The sequence below is a fragment of the Garra rufa genome, chromosome 22 (genome assembly GCF_049309525.1).
Source record: "Garra rufa chromosome 22, GarRuf1.0, whole genome shotgun sequence".
NCBI classification, from domain to species: Eukaryota; Metazoa; Chordata; class Actinopteri; order Cypriniformes; family Cyprinidae; genus Garra; species Garra rufa.
Genome location: NC_133382.1, coordinates 19,351,092 through 19,377,433, shown reverse-complemented (window position 1 = coordinate 19,377,433; position 26,342 = coordinate 19,351,092). Strand labels below are relative to the sequence as shown.

At 35.1% G+C, this 26,342-nt stretch overlaps 1 protein-coding gene across 1 annotated transcript; it reads right to left on the bottom strand.

Moving 5' to 3' along the window:
- Positions 1-74: 74 nt before the first annotated feature.
- gspt1 (G1 to S phase transition 1) lies at positions 75-26,110 on the bottom strand. Its single transcript, XM_073828094.1, has 14 exons — positions 25,728-26,110; positions 24,422-24,463; positions 20,898-21,134; positions 20,743-20,776; positions 20,560-20,637; positions 19,764-19,944; positions 17,693-17,847; positions 17,474-17,614; positions 17,291-17,384; positions 12,712-12,792; positions 12,431-12,604; positions 12,252-12,341; positions 1,060-1,228; positions 75-948 (listed from the first exon to the last, which is right to left on the bottom strand). The coding sequence occupies exons 1-14, from the start codon at positions 25,891-25,893 to the stop codon at positions 896-898; spliced, it is 1,695 nt and encodes a 564-aa protein (XP_073684195.1). The 5' UTR covers positions 25,894-26,110; the 3' UTR covers positions 75-895.
- Positions 26,111-26,342: the final 232 nt, after the last annotated feature.

Below are 26,342 nucleotides of genomic sequence, written 5' to 3'. Positions count from 1 at the left end.
GCCTTCCAGCTAGAATTTCTAAACTGCAGTGTAAGTTCCAATACATTAAACACAAAAACAGCTACGAGCAAAAATCCATTTTCATTTGAAGTCATTTTAGTGTTTTATTTTTTGGAAGTTTGATGTTTACATCCCCAACAGGAGTGTACAGAATTTTTTTTCTTTAACCACATGGGTGCATTTTTCATTTGTTATGTAATGACATCACAGTAAACAAATTCATCTGTTCATGTTGTGCATGAGTACATCTCTACATAAAAGTGTCATTTTATTTGAATGAGCAAGGCCTCTTGTACGACCTGATCTTGACAGTTACGACTCTTGAAGGACTTGCCAGGTAAAAAGCAAGGGTACTGGCAAACTTAGACCCTGTATGGAACCCATTCATGCCATAATGAGGCAGTCAACAGTCTGTAACTGCTCAGGTGATGCTGTAATAAAGTGATATGCAATCAGAGACCCTGCGGGAAATGATCTGAGTGTTATGTTTTTTTCGAATGGGGCATAGTAATGACATTAACCTTTCAAACAGATGACACCAAGACTCCCTTATATTTTAACGTAAAATCAATAAGCCAATAGCTTAAAAGTAACTTGCATCCATTTTAAGATTTAATATGTACCAGTGGAGAGAAACTGGCTTTAAAAATTGGGCTACATGAGTGGCATAGCTGAGCTCTCAATATGAGAAAGCTGTCACACTGAGCTTGTCTTTCTATATTAATGTTCTTCCTAAAATTGATACTGTCACTTTGATAATGTCCTTTTTCCAAAGTAAGTTTCTTAGACTGATCCACAGTGGGCAGATGGAGCAGTTTGGAGGACATCTGGCAGGCACACATCACTGCATCCTCCTCAATCCCAGAGTGCACCAGTGAAGTCCTTCGATCTGCGTTTAGTCCTTCTCAGGTACCAACTTCAACACCTTGCCAATTGCGATTGTCTTACCTAAAAAAATAACATGAAACATCTTTAATTTAAGTATTTAGATCTGTCATTGGTGTGAGAACAGTTGAAAATCTGATGTTTAAACTGTCATGTTTTTTCTTAATATCTTACCCTCATCTCTCAAAGTGAAACGTCCCATCTGAGGGAAGTCTTTGAAAGTCTCTAAGCAGATAGTTCCTGCGGCCCTAAGACGGGCGATGCATACTTGGTCTTGTTTGACGAAGCGTGGACGAGTCTTGCTCTTTTCTCCCGTCTTCTTGTCCACCAGACAGATTAATGCCTAATTGTGGAGGTTTTTGGGAACATGACAGGTTAAATATTTTAGGCTACCAAACCACAGAGCTCTTTTATGGCTGAATTAGTGCTGTCAAATCGATTACGTGTGACTTGTGATATTTAAAAGCAAACTTCCTGATTAAACATTACAGCACACTAGTTTGATAAACAGTGCAAATTTTCATATTTTTTAGCTCATATTGTCAAAATTATTCATAAAAAAAAGCTTTTTTCACTCAAAAAATGAGGTGCCTACTTCCAGATAAATGAGGCCTACGATTAATCAGATGCAAATAGAAACACAAAACCAGTCCTAAATGAAAGAAAACACGTTGACAAAAGAATAAGTCCAATATTTGGTGACAATATGGAAAAATGAGAGATTTATAAGCAATTGTTTGGAGTCCAGTCATTTTTGACCGGGAACACCACATATGTGACTTTTTGCAATTTTGTACAAAATAAAAACATTTTAAAGCAAACATCCTCGTTAAACATTAAAGCACACTAGTGTGATAAACAGTGCAAATTTTCATAATTTTGTATCTCATATTATAAAAATTATTCATAAAAATGCTTTTTTTCACTCAAAAAACGAGGTACCTTCTCTCAGATAAATGAGGCCTACGATTAATCAGATGCAAACAGAAACACAAAACTAAGTTCTAAAAGAATGAAAACAATTTGACAAAAATAATAAATCCAATATTTGGTGATAATATAGCATAATGAGAGATTTTTTAAACAATTGTTTGGAGTCCGGTCATTTTTGACCAGAAACACCACATATGTGACTTTTTGCAATTTTGTACAAAATAAAAACATTTAAAAGCAAACTTTCTCATTAAACATTAAAGCACACTGGTGTGATAAACAGTGCATTTTTTTTTATATAATTTTTGGTTTAATATTGTGAAAATTATTTTTTAAAAATATTTTTTAACTCAAAAAACAAGGTCCCTTCTCTCAGATTAATGAGGCCTACGATTAATCAGATGCAAATAGAAACACAAAACCAGTCCTTAATGAAAGAAAACAAGTTGACAAAAATTATGAATCCAATATTTGGTGATAATATAGAAAAATGAGAGATTTTTAAGCAATTTTTTGGAGTCCGGTCATTTTTGACCGGGAACACCACATATGTGACTTTTTGCAAATTTGTACAAAGTAAAAACATTTAAAAGCAAACTTCTTCATTACACATTGAAGCACACTAGTGTGATAAACAGTGCAAATTTGTATAATTTTTTGTTTAATATTGTGAAAATTATTTATAAAAAAATATTTTCTCACTCAAAAAATGAAGTACCTTCTCTCAGATAAATGAGGCCTACGATTAATCAGATGCAAATAGAAACACAAAACCAGTCCTTAATGAAAGAAAACAATCTGACAAAAAGAATGATAATATAGAATTAAAGCTGCAAGCAGCGTTGACCGGGCCCTCGCCGTCTGGCAGTCGCCATCCCGATAGCATCAGGAAAACGGTGCCCAGTTGGCACATGCATTCACAGTAACCCTTTGGACTAACACTAACTGTCTCCCCTCCTGTCTGACTCTTTCTCTTGCCACCCATCCCCCCTCCTTACACTCAGCCACTTACCACACAAACACACACAGAGTGCAGAGCAGAGTGAGATCAGATATGTTTTTTAATTTTCTTTCATTCGTGGAGTTTTGTATAATTATGAAATGAACTGTGTTTAATCAGAATGAATAGTTATTTGTATGAAAAAAGTTTCAAAGAGTTAGGATGCTGCACTTTAAATATATAATAAATCATTGAAAATTGAAAATGGAAAATGAAATTCTAGGCACGATATCTGCCTCACAAACACAGGAAACAAATATTTGAATGTATTTTGTATTTTTATTTATTTGCCATGGCAGCAGCATTTGATGCATCAGGGACGCCTTTACAGACTCTCATCGGCCGTGTTTTTACATCATTCTGATGAAGTTTGAAGAAAATCGAATACAAATATATTGTTCGTTGTTCGTTCGTGTGTTAGTTCATTAACCATTGTTAACAAAAGAGACCCTATTTTAAATAGTTACCATGTTTTATGATCTACAACCATTTTTAAATATTATTTTAATGATCTATAAGCATCTGTGAAATAATTATAAACAAATTTATTAAAAATAAATACATATTAACTTAGTTGATGTATTTGTTTCTCATTCTAATTAAGTGAACTGAGCAGTATAGTGTCATACTTATAAGATTTTTTATTCTATCAGTGAGATTGTATATATGTATATAAATCATATAATTTTTCCTTAAAAGATTAATAAAAGATTTTAATGCTCTTTAAGCACCTATACAAAATAATTATGTAAAAGTACACTGACAGTACAGTATATATAAACTGATTCTATGGATTATTTTCATTCTTATACACTGAGAATGAGCTAAATAGCATTATTGTTCAAACGATTCCTTATCTTATGAGGACCTCTAGTGTTCATCCCTGGTACTAGAGCTTTAATCTGACAAATTTATATGACACTTTTAATGTTTTTGGGGCCTCTGAGCATGATAACCTTTTGAAACTACACGTATTTCCTAAGAATTTCTTGTTCTTTATATGTAAAAAGTTTTGATGAGTTAGAATAATGCAATTTAAAGATATATGGAAATAACTCTTCATCTTTTTTACTGTTACTTTCATAAATCACCACATCAACACCATTCAAGATATCCCAAAGCCGTTCACATTTTAACATCTTCAGTATCTTGGCATCATGTTGACAAAGTTTGGTGTGAACTGTCTGATTCTGCTATGAGTGATATGAATTTATTCACAGCTATATTTTTCCAAAAATCCACATTCAAATCAAAATAGCTGACTTCCTGTTGGTCGTAGCTAATGGGTATAAATTTTTTGCAAAAAAAATCTGGTGATCAAAAATGATTAGGCTGTAGTTAAGAACTGTTAGTTTTATGGACAGTTAGAATGTTTTGTATATGCAGACAAGGGCTTTATGATGGGCCTGATTTGAATTTAGAAAAATGTTTTATTTCTTAAACATGTTTGAAGTTCTTAATAGATTTCACTGTTGCACATTTAGTCTTTTTATTTTTTTTACAGTAATGTGCATTTTGCAGTTTGTTTACATGGTGTACATTGGATGCACATATTTATGACTTCTTGTTACAGTATTCATTTAAAATAAAAGTTGTTTAAAATAAACAACTGTGTGCACCCTATTATTAATGTAGATGTGTATTTCAGTAATACACTTAAGTAGGGGAGTTTTAAGTTACCAGCATTTATATCAAAATATGGATCCCATGTCTGCAAAACTAACATTTTAAATGAAATATTGATAGCTAATCGATATCGAATCGAATTGAATCGAAACCATAAAAATAAGAATCGAATCGAATTGCTAAATTGGTCACAATACCCAGCCCTAATTCACATCCTAATGAATAAACAACCAAGAGTTTAAATATTCCCTTCTATCTCCTCCTCTCTGACTCTCTCTTTCCACCCATCCCCCCTCCCCACTCTCACCCTAACACTCAACAAACACACACCCACTTACCACGCACACACATAAGTGCAGAGCAGAGAGGGATCAGATTTGTTTTTTAATTTTCATTAATTCATAGATCTTTGTATAATTATGAAATGAACGGTGTCTGATCAGAATGACTAGTAGTCTGTATGAAAAAAGTTTCAAAGACTTTGGATGCTGCACTTTAAAGATATAATAAAATTACGGCTATCTTTTTTTACTCCGATTTCAATCAATCACCACATCAACACCGTTCAAGATATCCTAAATCTGCTCGCAATTTAGCATCTTCAGAATGTTGGCATCATGTCAAAAAAGTTTGGTGTGAATTGGTTGGTTTTCCCGAGAGAAGTATATAAAATTCCACAGCCTGATTTTTCCAAATATCCACATTCAAATCAAAATAGCTGACTTCCTGTCGATCGTAGCTAATGGGTGTAAATTAGAAATGTTTCTGGCTTGATGAGATCAATATATGTACCGAGTTTGGTGACTGTAGGACAAACTAAACCCCCAACTTTTGTCAAAAGGTGGCGCTATGGAGCGCCTGCTCCACACCCATTTATGGGCTTTTATCAGTGTCTAAATATCATTAATACAGATGTGTGTGTGAAGTTTCATGAAATTCTGAGTATTTTAAGTGGCTCCAAAACACAAAAAGCTAAAGTTAAAGTTTGATACGTTGCCATGGCAACATGATAAAAGTTATCGATAATGCAATTCACAGATTCTCATTGGCCATGTTTCAACATTATTGAGATGAAGTTTGAAGCAAATTGAGTAAAATTAAGAGGTTGATTTAAAAGCATTTAGAAAATGTTGCGCTTTGTGCTGCCAGTTGGTGGCGCTATAACTTTGACTCCTAATAGTCACATCTCTGTGATCGGCATCATAAGATGAACAAACTGCTGAAGTTTGGTCAAAATCAGACAAAGTGTGTTAAAGTTATTAGACACTTCCTGTTTCTCATTTCTCGCCATAACTTTGTCGCCCCGCCACGGCCAAACCGTTGGAGATATCAAAAATCCCCTGGCAATTTTGCGTCCCCAATGTCTTGAGATCATGCTGACCGAGTTTGGTGGCCATCGGTGGAAAGGTCTAGGAGGAGTATTTCAAATTCCATTGCATGCGCTTTTTAGACATCCCTGAATAGCTGACTTCCTGTAGGGTGAAGCACTGACTTTGAGCATGAAAGTTTTTCAGCCCGATGAGGTCTATATGTGTATGAATTTTGATAACTGTAGGTCAACCGGTGTGCGCTCCAGAGTCCCTCAAATGTATTTTTTTTTCATGCTGTGCCACGCCCCCCCCAGGTGACCCCCCCATGTCAAAGTTGGTCCGGCCCTGATGGCCGCAGGTTCCAATGTGTGTGCAAAGTTTCAAGAGTTTTCGTGTATGTTAAGGGCCCCGAAATTACCCAAAACATTGATGAAATAATAATAATAATAATCCTTAGAAAAACAATAGGGCCTTCGCCCATTCTGGGTGATCAAAAATGATTAGGCTGTAGTTAAGAACTGTTAGTTTTATGGACAGTTAGAATGTTTTGTATATGCAGACAAGGGCTTTATGATGGGCCTGATTTGAATTTAGAAAAATGTTTTATTTCTTAAACATGTTTGAAGTTCTTAATAGATTTCACTGTTGCACATTTAGTCTTTTTATTTTTTTACAGTAATGTGCATTTTGCAGTTTGTTTACATGGTGTACATTGGATGCACATATTTATGACTTCTTGTTACAGTATTCATTTAAAATAAAAGTTGTTTAAAATAAACAACTGTGTGCACCCTATTATTAATGTAGATGTGTATTTCAGTAATACACTTAAGTAGGGGAGTTTTAAGTTACCAGCATTTATATCAAAATATGGATCCCATGTCTGCAAAACTAACATTTTAAATGAAATATTGATAGCTAATCGATATCGAATCGAATTGAATCGAAACCATAAAAATAAGAATCGAATCGAATTGCTAAATTGGTCACAATACCCAGCCCTAATTCACATCCTAATGAATAAACAACCAAGAGTTTAAATATTCCCTTCTATCTCCTCCTCTCTGACTCTCTCTTTCCACCCATCCCCCCTCCCCACTCTCACCCTAACACTCAACAAACACACACCCACTTACCACGCACACACATAAGTGCAGAGCAGAGAGGGATCAGATTTGTTTTTTAATTTTCATTAATTCATAGATCTTTGTATAATTATGAAATGAACGGTGTCTGATCAGAATGACTAGTAGTCTGTATGAAAAAAGTTTCAAAGACTTTGGATGCTGCACTTTAAAGATATAATAAAATTACGGCTATCTTTTTTTACTCCGATTTCAATCAATCACCACATCAACACCGTTCAAGATATCCTAAATCTGCTCGCAATTTAGCATCTTCAGAATGTTGGCATCATGTCAAAAAAGTTTGGTGTGAATTGGTTGGTTTTCCCGAGAGAAGTATATAAAATTCCACAGCCTGATTTTTCCAAATATCCACATTCAAATCAAAATAGCTGACTTCCTGTCGATCGTAGCTAATGGGTGTAAATTAGAAATGTTTCTGGCTTGATGAGATCAATATATGTACCGAGTTTGGTGACTGTAGGACAAACTAAACCCCCAACTTTTGTCAAAAGGTGGCGCTATGGAGCGCCTGCTCCACACCCATTTATGGGCTTTTATCAGTGTCTAAATATCATTAATACAGATGTGTGTGTGAAGTTTCATGAAATTCTGAGTATTTTAAGTGGCTCCAAAACACAAAAAGCTAAAGTTAAAGTTTGATACGTTGCCATGGCAACATGATAAAAGTTATCGATAATGCAATTCACAGATTCTCATTGGCCATGTTTCAACATTATTGAGATGAAGTTTGAAGCAAATTGAGTAAAATTAAGAGGTTGATTTAAAAGCATTTAGAAAATGTTGCGCTTTGTGCTGCCAGTTGGTGGCGCTATAACTTTGACTCCTAATAGTCACATCTCTGTGATCGGCATCATAAGATGAACAAACTGCTGAAGTTTGGTCAAAATCAGACAAAGTGTGTTAAAGTTATTAGACACTTCCTGTTTCTCATTTCTCGCCATAACTTTGTCGCCCCGCCACGGCCAAACCGTTCGAGATATCAAAAATCCCCTGGCAATTTTGCGTCCCCAATGTCTTGAGATCATGCTGACCGAGTTTGGTGGCCATCGGTGGAAAGGTCTAGGAGGAGTATTTCAAATTCCATTGCATGCGCTTTTTAGACATCCCTGAATAGCTGACTTCCTGTAGGGTGAAGCACTGACTTTGAGCATGAAAGTTTTTCAGCTCGATGAGGTTTATATGTGTATGAATTTTGATAACTGTAGGTCAACCGGTGTGCGCTCCAGAGTCCCTCAAATGTATTTTTTTTTCATGCTGTGCCACGCCCCCCCCAGGTGACCCCCCCATGTCAAAGTTGGTCCGGCCCTGATGGCCACAGGTTCCAATGTGTGTGCAAAGTTTCAAGAGTTTTCGTGTATGTTAAGGGCCCCGAAATTACCCAAAACATTGATGAAATAATAATAATAATAATCCTTAGAAAAACAATAGGGCCTTCGCCCATTCTGGGCTCGGGCCCTAATAATCCTTAGAAAAACAATAGGGCCTTCGCCCTTTTGGGCTCGGGCCCTAATAATAATCCTTAGAAAAACAATAGGGCCTTCGCCCATTCTGGGCTCGGGCCCTAATAATAATCCTTAGAAAAACAATAGGGCCTTCGCCCTTTTGGGCTCGGGCCCTAATTAAAGCTGCGAGCAGCGATGAACGGGCCCTCGCACCCGGGCTCACCGCCGACCGGTGGCTTCAGGAAAACAGCAAACGGTGGGCAGTATGCTTTTAATACAGTAAATGTAGGAGAAATATGTCAAAGTCACTTAAATGTGCCAAACTTGCCGCTGCCAGCTGGTGGCACAATGCCTATAACTGATTATTGGCATGTAGATGTGTTCAGGCCACCACTATTATCAAACATATGAAGTTTGGTGCAGATTGACCTTGGCATGTTTGAGTTAGTGAAATATATGAGATATCCTGCTGCCAACAGGTGGCGCTATGATAATATCTGAAAATTGGTCTTTAGGTGTCTTCAGGCCAGGACTCTTACCAAACCTGTGAATTTTGTGGCAGATCAGACATTTTCAGGCTAAGTTATAACCACTTCTATGTCTATGCAGAAACATCAAACTTTGTCAGGCCACCACGGACATGCCCTTTAATGAAAACTCAAGATCTTCACAATTTAACATCTCTAAGGCTTCAAGATCAGACTGACCAAATATAATGTTGATTTAACTAAATGCAATCAATGCAAGGACTTCAGATAAATGCCAACTGTGAACCAGTATGCTACAAATGATGATAAGAACATGATTCATGATGATAGCAAAATGTTATTATTGCTTCCTTTACATCCACCACTTCTGCTTAAATGTCATTGTTACCTATCTGTACAATTTTTGTGTGGATATTGCTTTGCTGGTGACTCCTGTTATAAGACATCACTCTTAAGTGCTACATAACTAAGAATCAATAAGGAAGACGGTGCCCAGTTGGCACATGCATTCACAGTAATCCTCTGCTAGTTTGGATTTTAAGTTTACAGAATTGAAAGGGTTACATTTTAAAATCAACACACAGACACATACACACAAAATATAAAATGTTGCCATCCAGTTTCATTTGTTAAAATTAACTATATTAGTTAACATGACCAATAAATAAATAGCATTTATCAATGTTAATTAATATTAAGCTAAAAAAAAGTATTCATATAAAGTTTATGTACTGTGAATTAACATGAACATGAACACAGTTCATGTGGGTGTACAGCAATACACAATAAAGTGCTCTATAAACTCTTCATTCTTTCAAAATATCTTTAAAAATCAAGTTTAGTATTTTAACGGGGTAATATATATATATATATTTATAACTGATCTTAAAATTATGGTTTTCAGATGTTTTGAAGAGATAACAGTAACTTTTGTTTTGTTGTCAAAGTTTGTCATAATTTTTTATTATTATTATTTTATATTCAATAAATAACACTATGTAAATATTGTCTATCAATGAAGATAAATTGATCATGCTAAAAAGTTGTATTTTTTTTAAATCTTTTGCTATGTGACTGAATAGGACAAGTTCATGGTACAGTTAAGTAAAAAATAAATAAAAAACAACAACTGCAAAATACGAACAATGAAAGACTAAGTGACCCTTTATATTTTCTCAAAATATCAGACTCTCAAAGATCAGACATATTTATGTAATTAAAATACATATGTGCATTTTTTGTTCAAAGATGGTCTGTAGGATGGCTCTCTACTCTGTCACCCTCTCTGCCTCTCACCCCTCCCCCCTGCAATAATGAGCTTCTCTGTGCCTGACTGAACGCACACACATACTGTAGAGACATTCACCAGAGTGACAGCAGGTTTCTGAGTTATTTTTTTAATTTTCTTTAATTCATTGAAGCTTGTATAAAATTTATATTTCCAGCACTTGCTCAGAATGATTAGATCTCTGTGTGAAAAAAGTTTTAAAGAGTTTGGATGCTGCACTTTAAAGATATAAAAAATTAGCGTTATGTTTTTTACTATATCTTTAAAAAATCACCACGTCAACACCGTTCGAGATATCCAAAATCCGCTCGCAATTTAACATCTTCAGAATCTTCTCTTCATGTTAAAAAAGTTTGGTGTGAACAGCTGGTTGTTCTTAGGAGTAGTGTGAATTTGTTTACTACCTGATTTTTCAAAAAATCCACCTTCAAATCAAAATAGCCGGCTTTCTGTTGGTCTTAGCTAATGAGTTTGATTTAGAAAGTTGTCCAGATTGATGAGAACAATATATGTACAGAGTTTGGTGACTGTAGGAAAAACTAACCCCCCAACTTTTGTCAAAAGATGGCGCTATAGAGTGCCTACTCCACGCCCCTTTATGACCTTTTGCCAGTGTCTAACTATCATTAATATTGATGTGTGTGTTGAGTTTCATGAAATTCTAAGCATGTTATCTGCCTCGAAAAGACAGGAATGTAATTTTAAAGTTTGACACGTTGCCATGGCAACAGCATGTGATTTATCATCGACCCCTTTACATATTCTTTATCGGCCGTGTTTTGACATGATTTTGATGAAGTTTAAAGAAAATCGAGTAAAATTAAGAGGCTGATTTCAAAGCATTTTGAAAATGACACGTTTCCTGCTGCCAGTTGGTGGCGCTATAACTTTGACTCATAATAGTCACATTTATGGAATCGGCATCATACAAGGAACAAACTGGTGAAGTTCCATCAGAATCAGGCAATGTGTGCAACAGTTATTAGACACTTCCTGTTTCTCATTTCTCGCCATAACTTTGTCGCCTTGCCACGGCCAAACCGTTCGAGATATCAAAAATCTCCTCGCAATTTAGCGTCCCCAATGTCTTGAGATCATGCTGACCGAGTTTGGTGACAATCCCATGGAATTCCTGGGAGGAGTACGTTAAATTCCAGAGCATGCGCTTTTTAAACAGCCCTAAATATCTCACTTCCTGTTGCGTGGAGCCCATGACATAGAGTACAAAAGTTGTTCAGCTCGATGAGTTCTATATGTGTACCGAGTTTCATATCAATACGCGCAAGTATGTGTGCGCAGTACATCAAGTTTTCAAACTGTGTTCCAGGGGGCGCTGTAGAGGCCCTGAACCACGCCCGGGTCCCAGCCTCTGTGGCGTCCGGACGACGGCAGATTCCGACGTGTGTGCAAATTTTCAAGAGTTTTTGAGTATGTTAAGGCCCCCAAAAGTGCCCCAACGGTTGAAAAAAAAAAAAAAAAAAAAAAAAAAAAAAAAAAAAAAAAAAAACAAATAAGAATCCTTAGAAGAACAATAGGGCCTTCGCCCTTTTGGGCTCGGGCCCTAATAATGAGAGACTTATAAGTAATTGTTTAGAGTCCGGTCATTTTTTAACGGGAACACCACAAGTGTGACTAGGTAAAAAAAAAAACACAAAATGTTAAAAAATACTTAAAAGTACTTTTACCCTGTGTGAACAAAGTCAGTAAGTTTGAGTACAATGCGATAACGTTAAACAGTATTTTTGTGGGAATTTTTTTTTACCTGAACACAACCAAAAGATTAATCACATCCAAAACAAAAGTTTGTGTTTACAAAATATATGTGTGTGTACTGTGTATATTTATATTTATATATTAATACACAAACTTACATGTACAGTATATATTTAATAAACATGTGCACATATATATGTATTCATATTTATTTATGATTTATATTATATATAAATATATATTACATTTATTTCTTAAATATATATGTGTATGTGTGTATACTTATAAATATACACAGCACACGCACATATGTATACACAAACTTTTATTTTGGATGAGATTACTTGCAATTAATTGATTTGACAGCACTAGTCTGAATGTTTTAGGAGCGCACTCCTAAGAAGTAAGAATAACTTACTGTTATCTGCACTTCTTCTATGCAGGTATGGATGTGTAGTACTGCATTGTAACCTGGGCATATTATGGATTTGTGTTCAATAATAACAATCTGCAAACAAGAACAGAAAAAAGGCATTAGATTGTGCTTAAAAAAATAACCAAACGAAATATTCTCCCAGTCAGTGTTGAAATCCTTACCTGGGCATCAAAAGTGCGTCCTGAGTGGCAGAGGTTCTCAGCGTTGCATAGGATAAAGCCTGGGAGAATCTCTTCCTCCTCAATGCCTTTGACCCGGAGCTTCAGGTTTTCACCAGGTCCAGCGTACTCCGTCTCCACATCATCAGAAAGAAGGCTCAACACTTCCACCGTGTGCTGGGAAATCAGAACAAACAATTGAGTGTGAAAATTCAAGATAATGGCTTTGGATTCATAATGGTTGTGATAACAACAAACTGTATTGTTTTTTTGTAGAGTCTTACCCTATTTGGCATCATAATAAGTTGTTGTGCTTTCGCGATACTTCCAGACTCCAGTTTTCCAAGTACCACGGTGCCCATGTCCTACACAAAAGATAAAGGAGCATTATGGCTGCTGATATTAGAGGTTTTAATTGGATCTGTATCAGACAATGCTCATCATTCAACACTCACCTAAAGTAAATCATAAGAAACAGCAATAATTTTTAGCAAATTTCAATGTAAATATTACTTTTTTCTGACTTTATAACTCACAATTGCGAGTTTATGTTGTGCAATTATAATAAATAAGTTAGAACTGCCAGTTTACAACCCGCAATTCTGACTTTATATCTCACAATTCTGACTTTTAACTCACAATTAAGAGTTTATATTATACAATTCTGACTTTATAACTCAAAATTGTGGGTTTTTGACGATTTTGAGAAAAAAAGTCAGAATTGCGAATTTGTATCATGCATTTCTGAGGAAAAATTGCGACTTAAAGTCAATCATAAGAAACACCAATAATCTTCAGCAAATGTCAACGTTAATATCCTTTTTGTTTTACTATAAATTTTACTTGTAATGAATGAATTCACTTGTAGCATTTAAACATTTTTCATTTAGACAGTATAGAATTTTAATTTCGTCCAAAATATGAAAAAATTATCTCATGAAAGAATGTAACTGTTTTTTAATTTTACATTTTGAATTTGTATGAATTCATATGATTTACTTTGTAAAAAAGCGTAGTTTTTAGGAATATGCAAGTTTATATCTTACAATTCTGACTATATAACACAAAAATGTGAGCTATTAAGTGAGAATTGTGAGATATAAACTCGCAATTCTGAGAAAATACCTTTTCCCCCTCAGAACTGGATTTTATAACTCACAATTGCAAGTTTATATATCACAATTCTGAGAAAAAAGTCAGAAGTTTATATCATGAAATTCTGAGAAAAAAGTTAGAACTGCAAGTTTATATCTTAAAATTCTGACTTAATTTCTCAGAACTGCAAGTGTAACTCAAAATTGTGGGCTTGTATCTGGAAAAATCAGAACTGATACTTCAAGTTAATCATAAGAAGCACCAATAATCTTTAGCAAATCTCAACGAGAATATAATTTTTTTAAACTATAAATTTTATTATAATACTATTATTATAAATGTTCACTTGTAGCATTTAAACATTTTTCATTTAGACAAAAATAGTACAGAATTTTAATATTGGCCAAAACATGAAAAAAAAAAAAAAATTATTTTACATTTTGAATTTGTATGAATTCATACGATTTACTTTGTAAAAAAGCGTACAGTTTTTAGGAATATGTAAGCAATTCAGAGAAATAAAGTCAGAATTACTCAATTCTGACCATTTTTCCTCAAAATTGCGAGTTTATATCTTACAATTCTGACTTTATAACATAAAATTAGGAGCTATTAAGTGAAAATTGTGAGATATAAACTCGCAATTCTGAGAAAATACCTTTTTCCCCTCAGGACTTGATTTTATAACTCACAATCGCAAGTTTATATATCACAATTCTGAGAAAAAAGTCAGAATTGTGAATTCATGTCCCGTAATTCTGACTTTATAACTCACAATTGAGTTTATATCATGCAATTCTGAGAAAAAAGTTAGAACTGCAAGTTTATATCTTAAAATTCTGACTTAATTTCTCAGAATTGCAAGTGTATCTTGCAATTCTGACTTTATAACATTGTGGGCTTGTATCTGGAAAAGTCAGAATTGAGACTTAAAGTTAATCATAAGATGCACCAATAATCTTTAGCAAATCTCAAAGAGAATATAATTTTTTTTAACTATAAATTTTATTATAATAATATTATTATAAATGTTCACTTGTAGCATTTAAACATTTTTCATTTAGACAAAAATAGTACAGAATTTTAATATTGGCCAAAACATGAAAAAAAAATTTATTTTACATTTTGAATTTGTATGAATTCATACGATTTACTTTGTAAAAAAGCGTACAGTTTTTAGGAATATGTAAGCAATTCAGAGAAATAAAGTCATAATTACTCAATTCTGACCATTTTTCCTAAAAATTGCGAGTTTATATCTTACAATTCTGACTTTATAACATAAAATTAGGAGCTATTAAGTGAAAATTGTGAGATATAAACTCGCAATTCTGAGAAAATACCTTTTTCCCCTCAGGACTTGATTTTATAACTCACAATCGCAAGTTTATATATCACAATTCTGAGAAAAAAGTCAGAATTGTGAATTCATGTCCCGTAATTCTGACTTTATAACTCACAATTGAGAGTTTATATCATGCAATTCTGAGAAAAAAGTTAGAACTGCAAGTTTATATCTTGCAATTCTGACTTTATAACTCAAAATTGTGGGCTTGTATCTGAAAAAGTCAGAATTGCGACTTAAAGTTAATCATAAGAAGCGCCAATAATCTTTAGCAAATCTCAATGAGAATATTCATTTTTTTAACTATAATTTTTATAGATATAAATATTCTAAATTTTCATTTAGACAAAAATAGTACAGAATTTTAATATTGGCCAAAATATGAAAACAAATTTCTCATGAAAAAATTTAACTGTTTTTTAATTTTACATTTGAATTTGTATGAACTCATATGATTTACTTTGTAAAAAAGTGTAGTTTTTAGAATATGTAAGCAATTTAGTTTAGCAATTTGAGTTTATTTCTTACAATTCTGACTTTATAACACAAAATTGTGAGCTATTAAGTAATAATTTTGCAATTTTGAGAAAATACCTTTTTCCCCTCAGAACTGGATTTTATAACACACAATTGTGAGTTTATATATCACAATTCTGAGAAAAAAGTCAGAATAGTGAGTTTATATCCCGCAATTCTGACTTTATATCTTACAATTGAGTTATATCATGCAATTCTGAGGAAAAAAAAGTTAGAACTGCAAGTTTATATCTTGAAATTCTGACTTAATTTCGCAGAACTGCAAGTGTATATCTTGCAAAATTGTGAGCTTGTATCTGAAAAAAGTCAGAATTGCGAATTTTAATACTGGCCAAAACATGGAAACAAATATCTCATTGAGAGAATGGAACTATTTTTCATTTTACATTTTGAATTTGTATAAATTTGTACAATTTAGTTTGTTAAAAAGCGTACAGTTTTTAGGAAAATGTAGGCAATTCAAAGAAATAAAGTCAGAATTGCGATATATAATTTCTTAACATTACGCAATTCTGAGAAAAAAAAGTCAATATCTAAAAAAGTTAATATCTTGCAATTTTGACTATAACTCGCAATTGCAAGTTTATACCTTGCAATTCTGAGAAAAGAGTTAGAATTACGAATTATTTAGAACTGGCATGTTAATATCTCGCGATTCTGACTTTATAACTTAAAAAAATTTTCTGTGGCGAAAACAGGCTTCCATAATAAACAGATTGTACAAAAACAAAGTGGTTTTTTTACTTACATTTATAAAAATGTAATGTACATGTATAACTCTATGCTTTGTGTTTTCTTACTCTGGCATTTAATCACAACTGGGGCAAATGGGATCACAGGAATTATATGTGACCCTGGACCACAAAACCAGTCATAAGGTTAAATTTGACAAAACTGAGATTTATACAATAAATAAGCTTTCTATTGATGTATGGTTTGTTAGGATAGGACAATATTTGGCCGAGATACATCTATTTGAAATCAGAAATCTGAGGATGCAAAAAAATCAAAAAGACTGAGAAAATCACCTTTAAAGTTGTCCAAATTAGGTTCTTAACAATGCATATTACAAATCAAAAATTACATTTTGATATGTTTACAGTAGGAATTTTACAAAAAATCTTCATGGAACATGATCTTTACTTAATTTCTTAATGATTTTTGGCATAAAAGAAAAATCAATAATTTTGACCCATGCAATGTATTTTTGGCTATTGCTACAAATATACCCCAGCGACTTAAGACTGGTTTTGTGGTCCAGGGTCACATATTTGTTATAGTCTGTGTTCGCCATTATAAAAGGTTACCCAACCATGACGACTTTGAAACGTAAAAGCAGTTACAAACTACCATAAGGGAGTGTGTTGGTTTATCAGTTTTTAATATTTTAATATTGGTGCATATTCATTTTAACATTGGTACATCTTGACATTCCCTCTTAACGATTAAAAACCTAAATCTTTTTAGGTGTCAAAAGCTTATTTGAAGATCTTTCTATCCAATTACTGCCACTTCAATCTGATGGTAACCCCCACCTCTAGCAAGGCTTTAATTATCTTAATGAACTTAATCTCATTACATGTGCTAAACACAGGACCTAGTTTAGCTTATTGGTTTCATAACACCTCAGACATTTAGTCTAAATGGGAAGAGAACTGCTGAGAAAACAATTTCCTCCTTCCATTATACTGGATAACTTTCCTGCCAAAACACTCTCTCATGCTGTGGTATTAAAATAATTGGAAATCATCAGCAGAAACTGAGACAATAGCAGTATTTGGAGCAGTGAGATGCTCTTGATAGACACTCAGCATAATATTTCAGAGCAACAGATGTGGTTATTGAGTAGCATGTGGCTTATTCAAATGCTTTGCAAAGTCATTTACCTTGTATTTATCCACAATAGGCAATCGGATAGGACCATCAATTGACCTGTTGAAGTATGGCAGGCTGTCCAGATGTGAGATGAACGGTAATCCCCTAGAAAAGTTCAAGTAGTTTAAGTAAATTGCCAATTGTCCCTCTGATTTTACCTTCGTATATTCTGAAAAATGACATGCTGTACTTACGTGTACCAAGGGCACAGCTCAGAAGGTTCTTTCAGGTTGGCACCCGTCAGTCCAGAGCAGGGCATGAAATGAATGTCTTTCTTTGGATTAAAGCCCACCTTCTTCAGAAATGGCACTAACTTCTCTTTACATTCCTCATATCTGTGGAAAAATGTTAAGTAATTGGTAAAAGATGGACAAGATACCAGAATAAAAATGCTAGAACTCTATTTTCTTCACCTTTCCAAACTCCAGTTCACAGTGGGATCATCCATTTTGTTGATGAGGACTATCAGATGTTTGACTCCAGCTGTTTTGGCCAGCATGGCATGCTCTCTTGTCTGACCTCCCTTTTCGAAACCGGTCTCAAACTCACCCTTTCTGCCAGAGATGACCTGAAGAAAAAGAAAATATTTTTTTCTTAAATGTTCCTTTAAATCTAGGAAAAAAATTGGTGAAGACCTGTTTGTTTGTTTACCTATCTATCCATCTACAGTGCCTTGCGAAAGTATTCATACCCCTTCATTTTTTTCATGTTTTGTTATGTTGCTGCTATACGTTAAACTGATTTACATTACTTTTTTTCCTGCAACTATCTACACTGCATTCACCAAAATGGTAAAGCAATAAGAAAGGCTTTTAACTTCTTTGCACATTTATTACAAATAAAAAACTTAAATGCATTTCCATTGCATTAGTATTCATACCCTTTTCTAGGACAGCTAAAATTAAGCTCAGGAGCATTTATATTGCTTGTAAATGTTACTACACTTCGAGTGGAGTTAACCTGTGGCAAATTCAATTCAATGGGTATGATTTGGAAAGACACACACCTCTCAATAAAAGGTCTACCAGATGGAAATTAATATCAGAGCAAATACCTAGGCCTGAGGTAAAAAAAAAAAAAAACTGCCTGTAGAGGTCAGAAATAGGATTGCATCAAGCCACACATCTGGGGAAGAGTTCAGAAAAAATCTGCTGCATTGAAGGTTCACAGAAGCATGTAGTCTCTGTTTACATAAATAAAAGAAGTTCACAACCAGGACTCTTCCTAGAGCTGGCCTACTGGCCAAACTGAGCAAATGACCGAGAAGGGCCTTGGTTAGACTGGTGACCAAGAAGCAGATGGTCACTCTAGCTGAGCTCCATGATCACATGTGGAGATAGGACAGACCAACAGAAGGACAAACATCACTGCAACACTCCACCAAACTTTTTTTGGGCTTTATGGCAGTGTGGCAAGACTCAAGAAAAGCACCTAAAGGACCCTAAGACTGTGAGAAACAAGATTCTTTGGTCAGATGAACCTCAAATCCATTTCCAAGCATCATGATTGAAGGAAACCAGGCACTGCTCATCACCTGCAGAGTACCATCCCAAAAGTAAAGTGTAAAGTACTCGTCAGAGTAGAAGAAAAGCTCAACACAGCAAAAGATAGCTGTAATTAAAACTCAGTCCAGAACATTCAGAACCTCAGACTGGGCAAAATGTTCACCTTCCAACAGGACAATGACTCTAAGCGTATAGACAACTCTGTGAACATCCTTGAGTGACCCAGCCACAGCCTTGGCTTGAACCCAATCAAACATTTCTGGAGAAACCTGAAAATGTATGTCTGCCCCCATCTAACCTGGCAGAGCTTGAAAGGAATAGATAGGAGGAGAAGGCAGATAATTGCCAAATGCTCAAGATGCAAAGCTTGTTGCATCATACTCAAAAAGACTTTAGGCTGTAAAGGTGCTTTATTATTTTTAATAAATTGTTGTGACAATTCTGTTTTTGCTTTATCATTATGGTGTACAGAGTGTAGATTGATGTGGGGGAAAAGTAATTTAAAGCAGTTTAACATAAAGCTGCAACATGACAAAACATGGAAAAAACGAAGGGGTATGAATACTTTCTCAAGGACACTGTAACTATTTAAAAGTTTAAGGTTGATTTATAAATATAAATATTTTAATGTTTTTTTTAAGTCATTTCATACTCTCACCAAGGCAGCATTATCAAAAACATAGTAAAAACAGAAATATTGTGAAATACTACTTTTAAAAAAACAAACATATATTTTAATAATATATTTTAAAATACAAATGATTCTTGTTTTCAAAGCTGCATTTCAGCAGCCATTACAGTGCTTAATATTTTTGGAGAGACCTTTTGTGATACCTTTTTTGAAGGATTCTTTCATAAACAGGAAGTTCAAAAGAACAGCATTTACTTTGACAAAGACTTGTGCAGCTTAGCTACAGAGCTAAAAGCAACAATCAGTCCTGCTGTGAGGCAAATAAAAGGCATTTCAAGAGGAACTCACCAGCACTGCCAAGTCAGCTTGGGATGCCCCTCCAATCATGTTGGGCACAAAGCTTTTATGGCCTGGGGCGTCTAGAATAGTAAAGTGCTTTTTCTCAGTTTCAAAGTAGGCTCTTCCAACTTCTACTGTTTTCCCCTTGTCTCTTTCCTCTTGGTTTGTGTCTAGAGCCCAGGAAAGATACCTGTGGAGACAAACAGATGTATGAGATGTCATTTCAACCCAGACTCCATCATGAGAGCAAACATTTCAGTCAAAAAGACATGGATATTTGATAAGCTCACATAGACATCTAAGAGTGCCTATGCCATAAGGTTTTTTTTAGCTTAGTCTAAGCTTTTTACATGATGTACACTACAGTAAGATATTTTTGTAAAGAAATGAATACTTTTTAATTTGCAAGGATGCATTAAATTGATCAAAAGTGACAGTAAAGACATGTATAATGTTCCAAATATTACAAATAAATGCTGAAAAAAATGTGCCATAGTTTCCACAAAAACAAGACACAACAACTGTTTTCGATATTAACAATAATAAGAAATGGCTCTTCTTGAGGACCAAATCAGCACTTCAGATTTCTGAAGGATCATGTGACACTGAAGACTGAAATAATGGTTGCTGAAAATACACCACCACAGGAATAAATTACATTTCAAATTGTATTAACCTAAAAAAGTGCCATTTAAAATGTAATAATATTTGACAGTATTACTGTTTTTACTGTATTTTTGATCAAAAAGATATAAGAAATGTTTCATAGTCGGTACTGTATATTAAGACTAGACACAAGAATTACCAAGTCTCTCTGTTCTTCTCTTTTGCCTCCCGTTCATATTTCTCCAGCGTTCGTTTTTCCACCATACCAGTTAGATACCTTGATTGAAAACAGTTATATATGCATTTGTTATCTAATAATGTAAAAGAGAAAGTTATATCAGCTCAGCCAAGACTTTGTTATAAGGAATAATGTTTGACTCACATAATCTGTCCACCAATTGTAGACTTGCCTGCATCTGTACAAACAAATAAATAAATAAAAAATCAGGCAATAAATCTATCAATCACATAAAGCAGGCTTTGTTACAAAGAAATAAAACTGTATATTCTTACAACATTATAAATATGTTAACATACCCACATGTCCAATGAACACAACATTCACATGTTCTTTCTTAGGGGCATCCGGTGGAGGAGGAGGCAGCTTCGGAGTCGGCATTTCCTCATCTTCCTCCATCATTTCATCCTGTGCCTCATCTCCACATAATCCTGTGTCCGCCGGGGATCCACCTCCTGGTTCCTCCTCATCCGGCTCACCTTTCTGCTCCCACGTCTCCACTGCGCTGGCATCTGTCTCTCCATTCTCCACTGCAGCTGTAGGGACAGTCACATGAACATGTTTGTTTTTAGTGGATGCAGGATTTAAAGTTAACACATTAAAACACTGACCTGTTACAGAAACAAGAACACAAAATCCTCCTTTAACATGGTCCTTTAATCATAACCAGTGTCACTCATTTTCAACTATTACAGAGGGTTCACTGATGCTCCAGAAGGAAAAACGATGCATTAAGAGCCAGGGGTGAAAACTTTTGAACAGAATGTGTACATTTTTCTTATTTTGCCTAAAAATCATATTTTTTCCATTTAGTACTACCCTTCAGAGGCTACAGAAAATAGAAATGTTTCCCAGAAGACAAAATAAGTTGAATTTACACTGATCTTCAAATTCAAAAAGTTTTCACCCCCTGGCTCTTAAAGGAACACTCCACTTTTTTTGGAAATAGGCTCATTCTCCAACTCCCCCCGAGTTAATAAGTTGTTTTTTTACCGTTTTGAAATCCATTCAGCCGTTCTTCTGTTCCGGCGATATCACTTTTAGCATAGCTTAGCATAGATCATTGAATCCTATTAGACCAATAGCATCGCGTTCAAAAATGATCAACGAGTTTCCATATTTGTCCTATTTAAAACTTGACTCTTCTGTAGTTTACATCGTGTACTAAGACCGGTGGAAATGCAAAGCTGCGAGTTTCTAGGCTGATAAGATTAGGAACTACACTTCCATTCCGGCGTAATAGTCAAGGAAGTTTGCTGCCGTAATATGGCCGAAGCAGGCGGAGTATTATCAGAAATTAGTTCCCAGCTAGTTTAGCATTTGCACATGTGCTGCGTGGTATTACTGCTCCTGCTTCGGCCATATTACGGCAGCAAACTTCCTTGACTATTACGCCGGAATGGGAGTGTAGTTCCTAATCTTATCAGCCTAGAAAATTGAAGCTTTGCATTTCCACCGGTCTTAGTACACAATATAACTGCAGAAGAGTCAAGTTTTAAATAGGACAAATATTGAAACTCGTTGGTCATTTTTGAACGTGATGCTATTGGTCTAATAGGATTCAATGATCTATGCTAAGCTATGCTAAAAGTGATATCGCCAGAACAGGAGAACAGCTGAATGGATTTCAAAACATTAAAACTCAACTTATTAACTCGAGGGGAGTTGGAGAATGAGCCTATTTCCAAAAAAAGTGGAGTGTTCCTTTAAAGCCCCACTAAGTAACTTTTCCCTCAATGCTCCCTCTACAGGTTAGAAGCGGAATTGTCCATTACCGCTGTCGTAAATAATTTAGCCTACCGTCGTGTCACATGCACGTTATTTGTTTGAAAGGCTATCCAGGACCGGCTTTGGAAATAACGATGTCCAGTGACAAGGTGGAGTATGTTGTATGACATTATAAAAGTATGAAAACCTTTAGTGAAGCCTGCCGTGAAGCAAGTCGCATTTGTAGTATCATTTGAACTACAAAACCGCGACCCGACGACCCAAACTTACATAGTGCTGTTATGGCTGATAGAGGGTCGCAAAGTGAATACCGTTTCACCCTGTTATGAGTTGATGAACCACTGACATGAGTTCGGAAACATTATTTTAAGGTAAAAAAAGTTACTTAGTGGGGCTTTAATGCATTGTGTTTCCTTCTGAAGCTTCAGTGAGTGTTTGAACCTTCTGTAATAGTTGCATATGAGTCCCTCAGTCCCTCCCTTTACTTTTCCTTCAGCCTGAGGTTTCGTTTCGATTTGTTTCACTTTTTGGTGGAAAAAAATATTTTACATTTGCTAAAAATATAACCTTTTTAATAAAAATAGAACCTTAAAAATAGAACCTGCTAAAAATAGAACCTTTTTTAATAAAAACAAACAAGCAAGCTCTGCCCAGATTTAAAAAGTAATGCGAAAGAAACAAAAAAGTAACGCATTACTTTCTATAAAAAGTAACTAAGTAACTAAAGTTACGTTACTTTTTAGATAGTAACGTAATATTGAAATGCATTTCTTTTAAAAGTAATTTTCCCCAACACGGGGAAATAATTTTCTATAAAATGGAAAATTTCATATTATTTACTTATCACTCATGATCTCTTTAAAAACTTTAAAAACAGTGTTTATATGCAGGACACAAAAAAATTGTCATCATTTACTCACCCTCATGTCATTCCAAAACTATATGACTTTCTTTCTTCTGTGAAACATAAAGGAAGATTTTGAAAAATCTATTTTTGTCCATACAATGGAAGTCAACATGAATCCCTTTTAGAGTCCCAAAAAAGAATATCAGAGTATTCATTAAAAAATAAAAAAAAAATGTAAATAAAGCATGTTTCCAATTGATGAATAAATAGACTAATCTAAAACTGTTTTTTAATTTACATTTAAAACCATTTTTAAATGCAAGAAATGAACATGTATGGTGCTTCTGCATTCTTTTTATGAAGCTTGAAAGCTTCAGTCACCTTTCATTGCAGTTGTATGTAAATGAGCAACCAGCACAGGGTGTCTCCTTTTTGGGTTCCGCAGAAGAAAGTGAGTCATATGGGTGTGAAACCGCATGAAGGTGTGTAAAAGATTTTGGTTCTGCACAGTTTGCATTTTTTTTGCTGTACTATAAGCCAGTGGTTCTCAACCAGGGGACTTGGGTCCACTAGGGGGGCCTCAACAAACTTCCAGCGGGGTCCCAAAATTTTTTTTAAATGTAGTTATATTAAAATAAGCATTTATTAAAACTGAGTCAAAAAGGTTAAGCACCACTGCAAACCAAAGAGATTTGAAGACTTAAGCAGAGGACAGGAAATGAATTTCAATGAACTGATTTATATCCCATTACAAATATTGCACTGCATAACAATTTACAAAAACACAACTGACCCAACTGACGACAGACATTTAAGAAACGCATTCATTGTTTTGACAGTTCTATTAAACAGGTCATTGAACACATAGAACGCAATCCTGGCTACTTTCAACAGCTGCAGAGAACAACTAAGATAACAACTGATTTGTGAGAATGTGCAGCTGTATGAAAATCTGTGCTTAACATAAAGTGTACAGCTGGAATCAGGGTTAAATGAGTAAGCACTATTACTCCATTCATGGAAACATTGTCATCTGCTTCTCTGGGTCAGTAGCTGTGACTGGAGGTGTAAGTACAGAGATAAATAAGGCTTGTAATATGAGCACATGCGTGCTGATGTAACAAGCCCAAGTTGCCCTCTGTATGGCTGATGAAGCAGCATTAGCAGCAGTGCAACACTATATGAGAAACCCTAGCAGAAAAGCACAGTCTAGCTTAACACACAGCTATCCAACAAACATGAACATACCCACTGGATCTGAGATCTCCATGCTGGCCACTGCATCGGTGCCTGTGGAGAGAGAGAGAAGGGGGCGATGACTGGATAATTATAATATAAATCTGTTTTTAAGAATATCCATAGACAACTTAATTGCCTTGGGTTGTTTAAGTCACAATTAAAACAAACAGCAGATGTTGGCTGTGACCCATCAGCAGGCACTGAACGTCAATATAACATCAGGTTGACGTTGGACCCCAATCTGCCCTACAAAGGCAAAGTCCAGTAACTACACCAACACTGAAACTGAGAAAAATGCCTTTAAAGTTTTTATACCATATATGGTATTAGTTTGGATTTTGCAGTTACTGCGATTTTGACACTCTTGTCTTGTTTCTCTGAAACGGGACAAAATTGAACCAGGAGACTTTGCCACAAGACAAAACAGTTGTCACAAAGCCCATTTTAAGCCTTAACTCAATTTTGACCAAATGTGTAGTTACTGCGCTTTGCCTTTGGAGAGCAGCAATGTCGACAGACGTTGTATAGGGGTTGAGAATGAAAATCAGGCCTTAACTTTGGATTTGTTTACACAACCCAAAAACAACAATGATATAATATCAGCTGATGAAATTAACATTGAGATTAGACGTTAAATTGACACGATCTTATGATGTTGTGTGCCTGCTGGGTTATATTTAGGATGTTCTCAAAGTTGGTGTGAACCCCCTTTGATTTACAGAATAAACTACATAATCTGAAACAGACAGGTGTCAAATATTATAAGTAGGTCATCTGTCTGTTATTATTAGTAGTATTAACAATTTTACGACAGTTGGTCATGTGATATCAACAGCAGCCACCCATGAGGGGGCGACCCGCTCCTGTGTAGAATCATAGACTACAACAGATAACTAAGGTCATTTCATGTAAATATACATAATTTTAAAGGTATAAGATAGTAAAATTATTTGTAAAAGTTTTTAATAAGGAAACAATTAATATCATATTAACTAATAGAATCAATGATGGGAAGAAACAGGAAATATCCTGGTGTGAAGTAAGCGGGTAAACCGGCCACGCAAGGCTAGCCAGGTATTAGTTCATGACAGATCCGCAATGTGCACTAAATCAACATTTTATATAGTACTAACATACAACTGACTAAGTGGGATAAAAAAATATCTTTCCTCGACTCTGGTAAACATAGCGCTCAACTAAACACTAACGTTACCCTCTCTCCGGCTAACCTGCTATAAACATTTCCAGCTAAAAGCCCTTTTAAGGGCAGACCTTATCAATGCTGTCAGTCGGTTTATTAACGCTGTCAGTTTACCATCAGACGTGGCGTTTTCCGGTGGACCCCGGGTAAGAAAGGATGGTACGAATTCCGGAGCGTTCACGTTGAGCCCGGTAAAGGCGGACTGAAGTTCGGTATCAGCCGTGGCCTCAACATCGTCCTCCTGTTCCCACGAATCAGGGGCTGTGTCTCTCGAGTCCATAGTGGCTTTAACTCGACTATCTGATGTTTCTAGCGGGTTGCGCTATAACCCACAAGGCGGGTTTGACCAAAACCAAATCAGCAGTTTTTTAGTATCTATTCCAGGTAAATGGAGGAATTGGGGAACTCGTAAATGTGCTGAAATGGTGCATGGGGCGCCTAGTCTTCATGCGACACCATGGACGTGTAGCTAGTTAGCTGATCCTGGATCTTGCATGCGCGCAGTGCAGAAACGTGGACTGTGAAAGCAGCGACCATGTGTGGAATAGCCACATCGACAGCTTTTCAAATTAAGGCTATTGTGGTTAAGCTACAAATACAATGTTCAAAAATGCAAATATTAACAGTTTTTATTCTGCTGTTTTTATGTTATTTCAAATAGCATTGTATAAATAAATAAAACTGTACCATTTAAATTACACAATATATAAACATATCTGTAGTGTATAA

Coding starts and splice junctions, on each gene's coding strand:
- gspt1 (XM_073828094.1), bottom strand. CDS start 25,893: ATGGACTCGAGAGACACAGCCCCTGATTCGTGGGAACAGGAGGACGAT. Junction 20,777..20,897: donor TGTGTTCATTGGACATGTGG/GTATGTTAACAT, acceptor TTGTTTGTACAG/ATGCAGGCAAGTCTACAATT. Junction 12,605..12,711: donor TTATTATGATGCCAAATAGG/GTAAGACTCTAC, acceptor CTGATTTCCCAG/CACACGGTGGAAGTGTTGAG.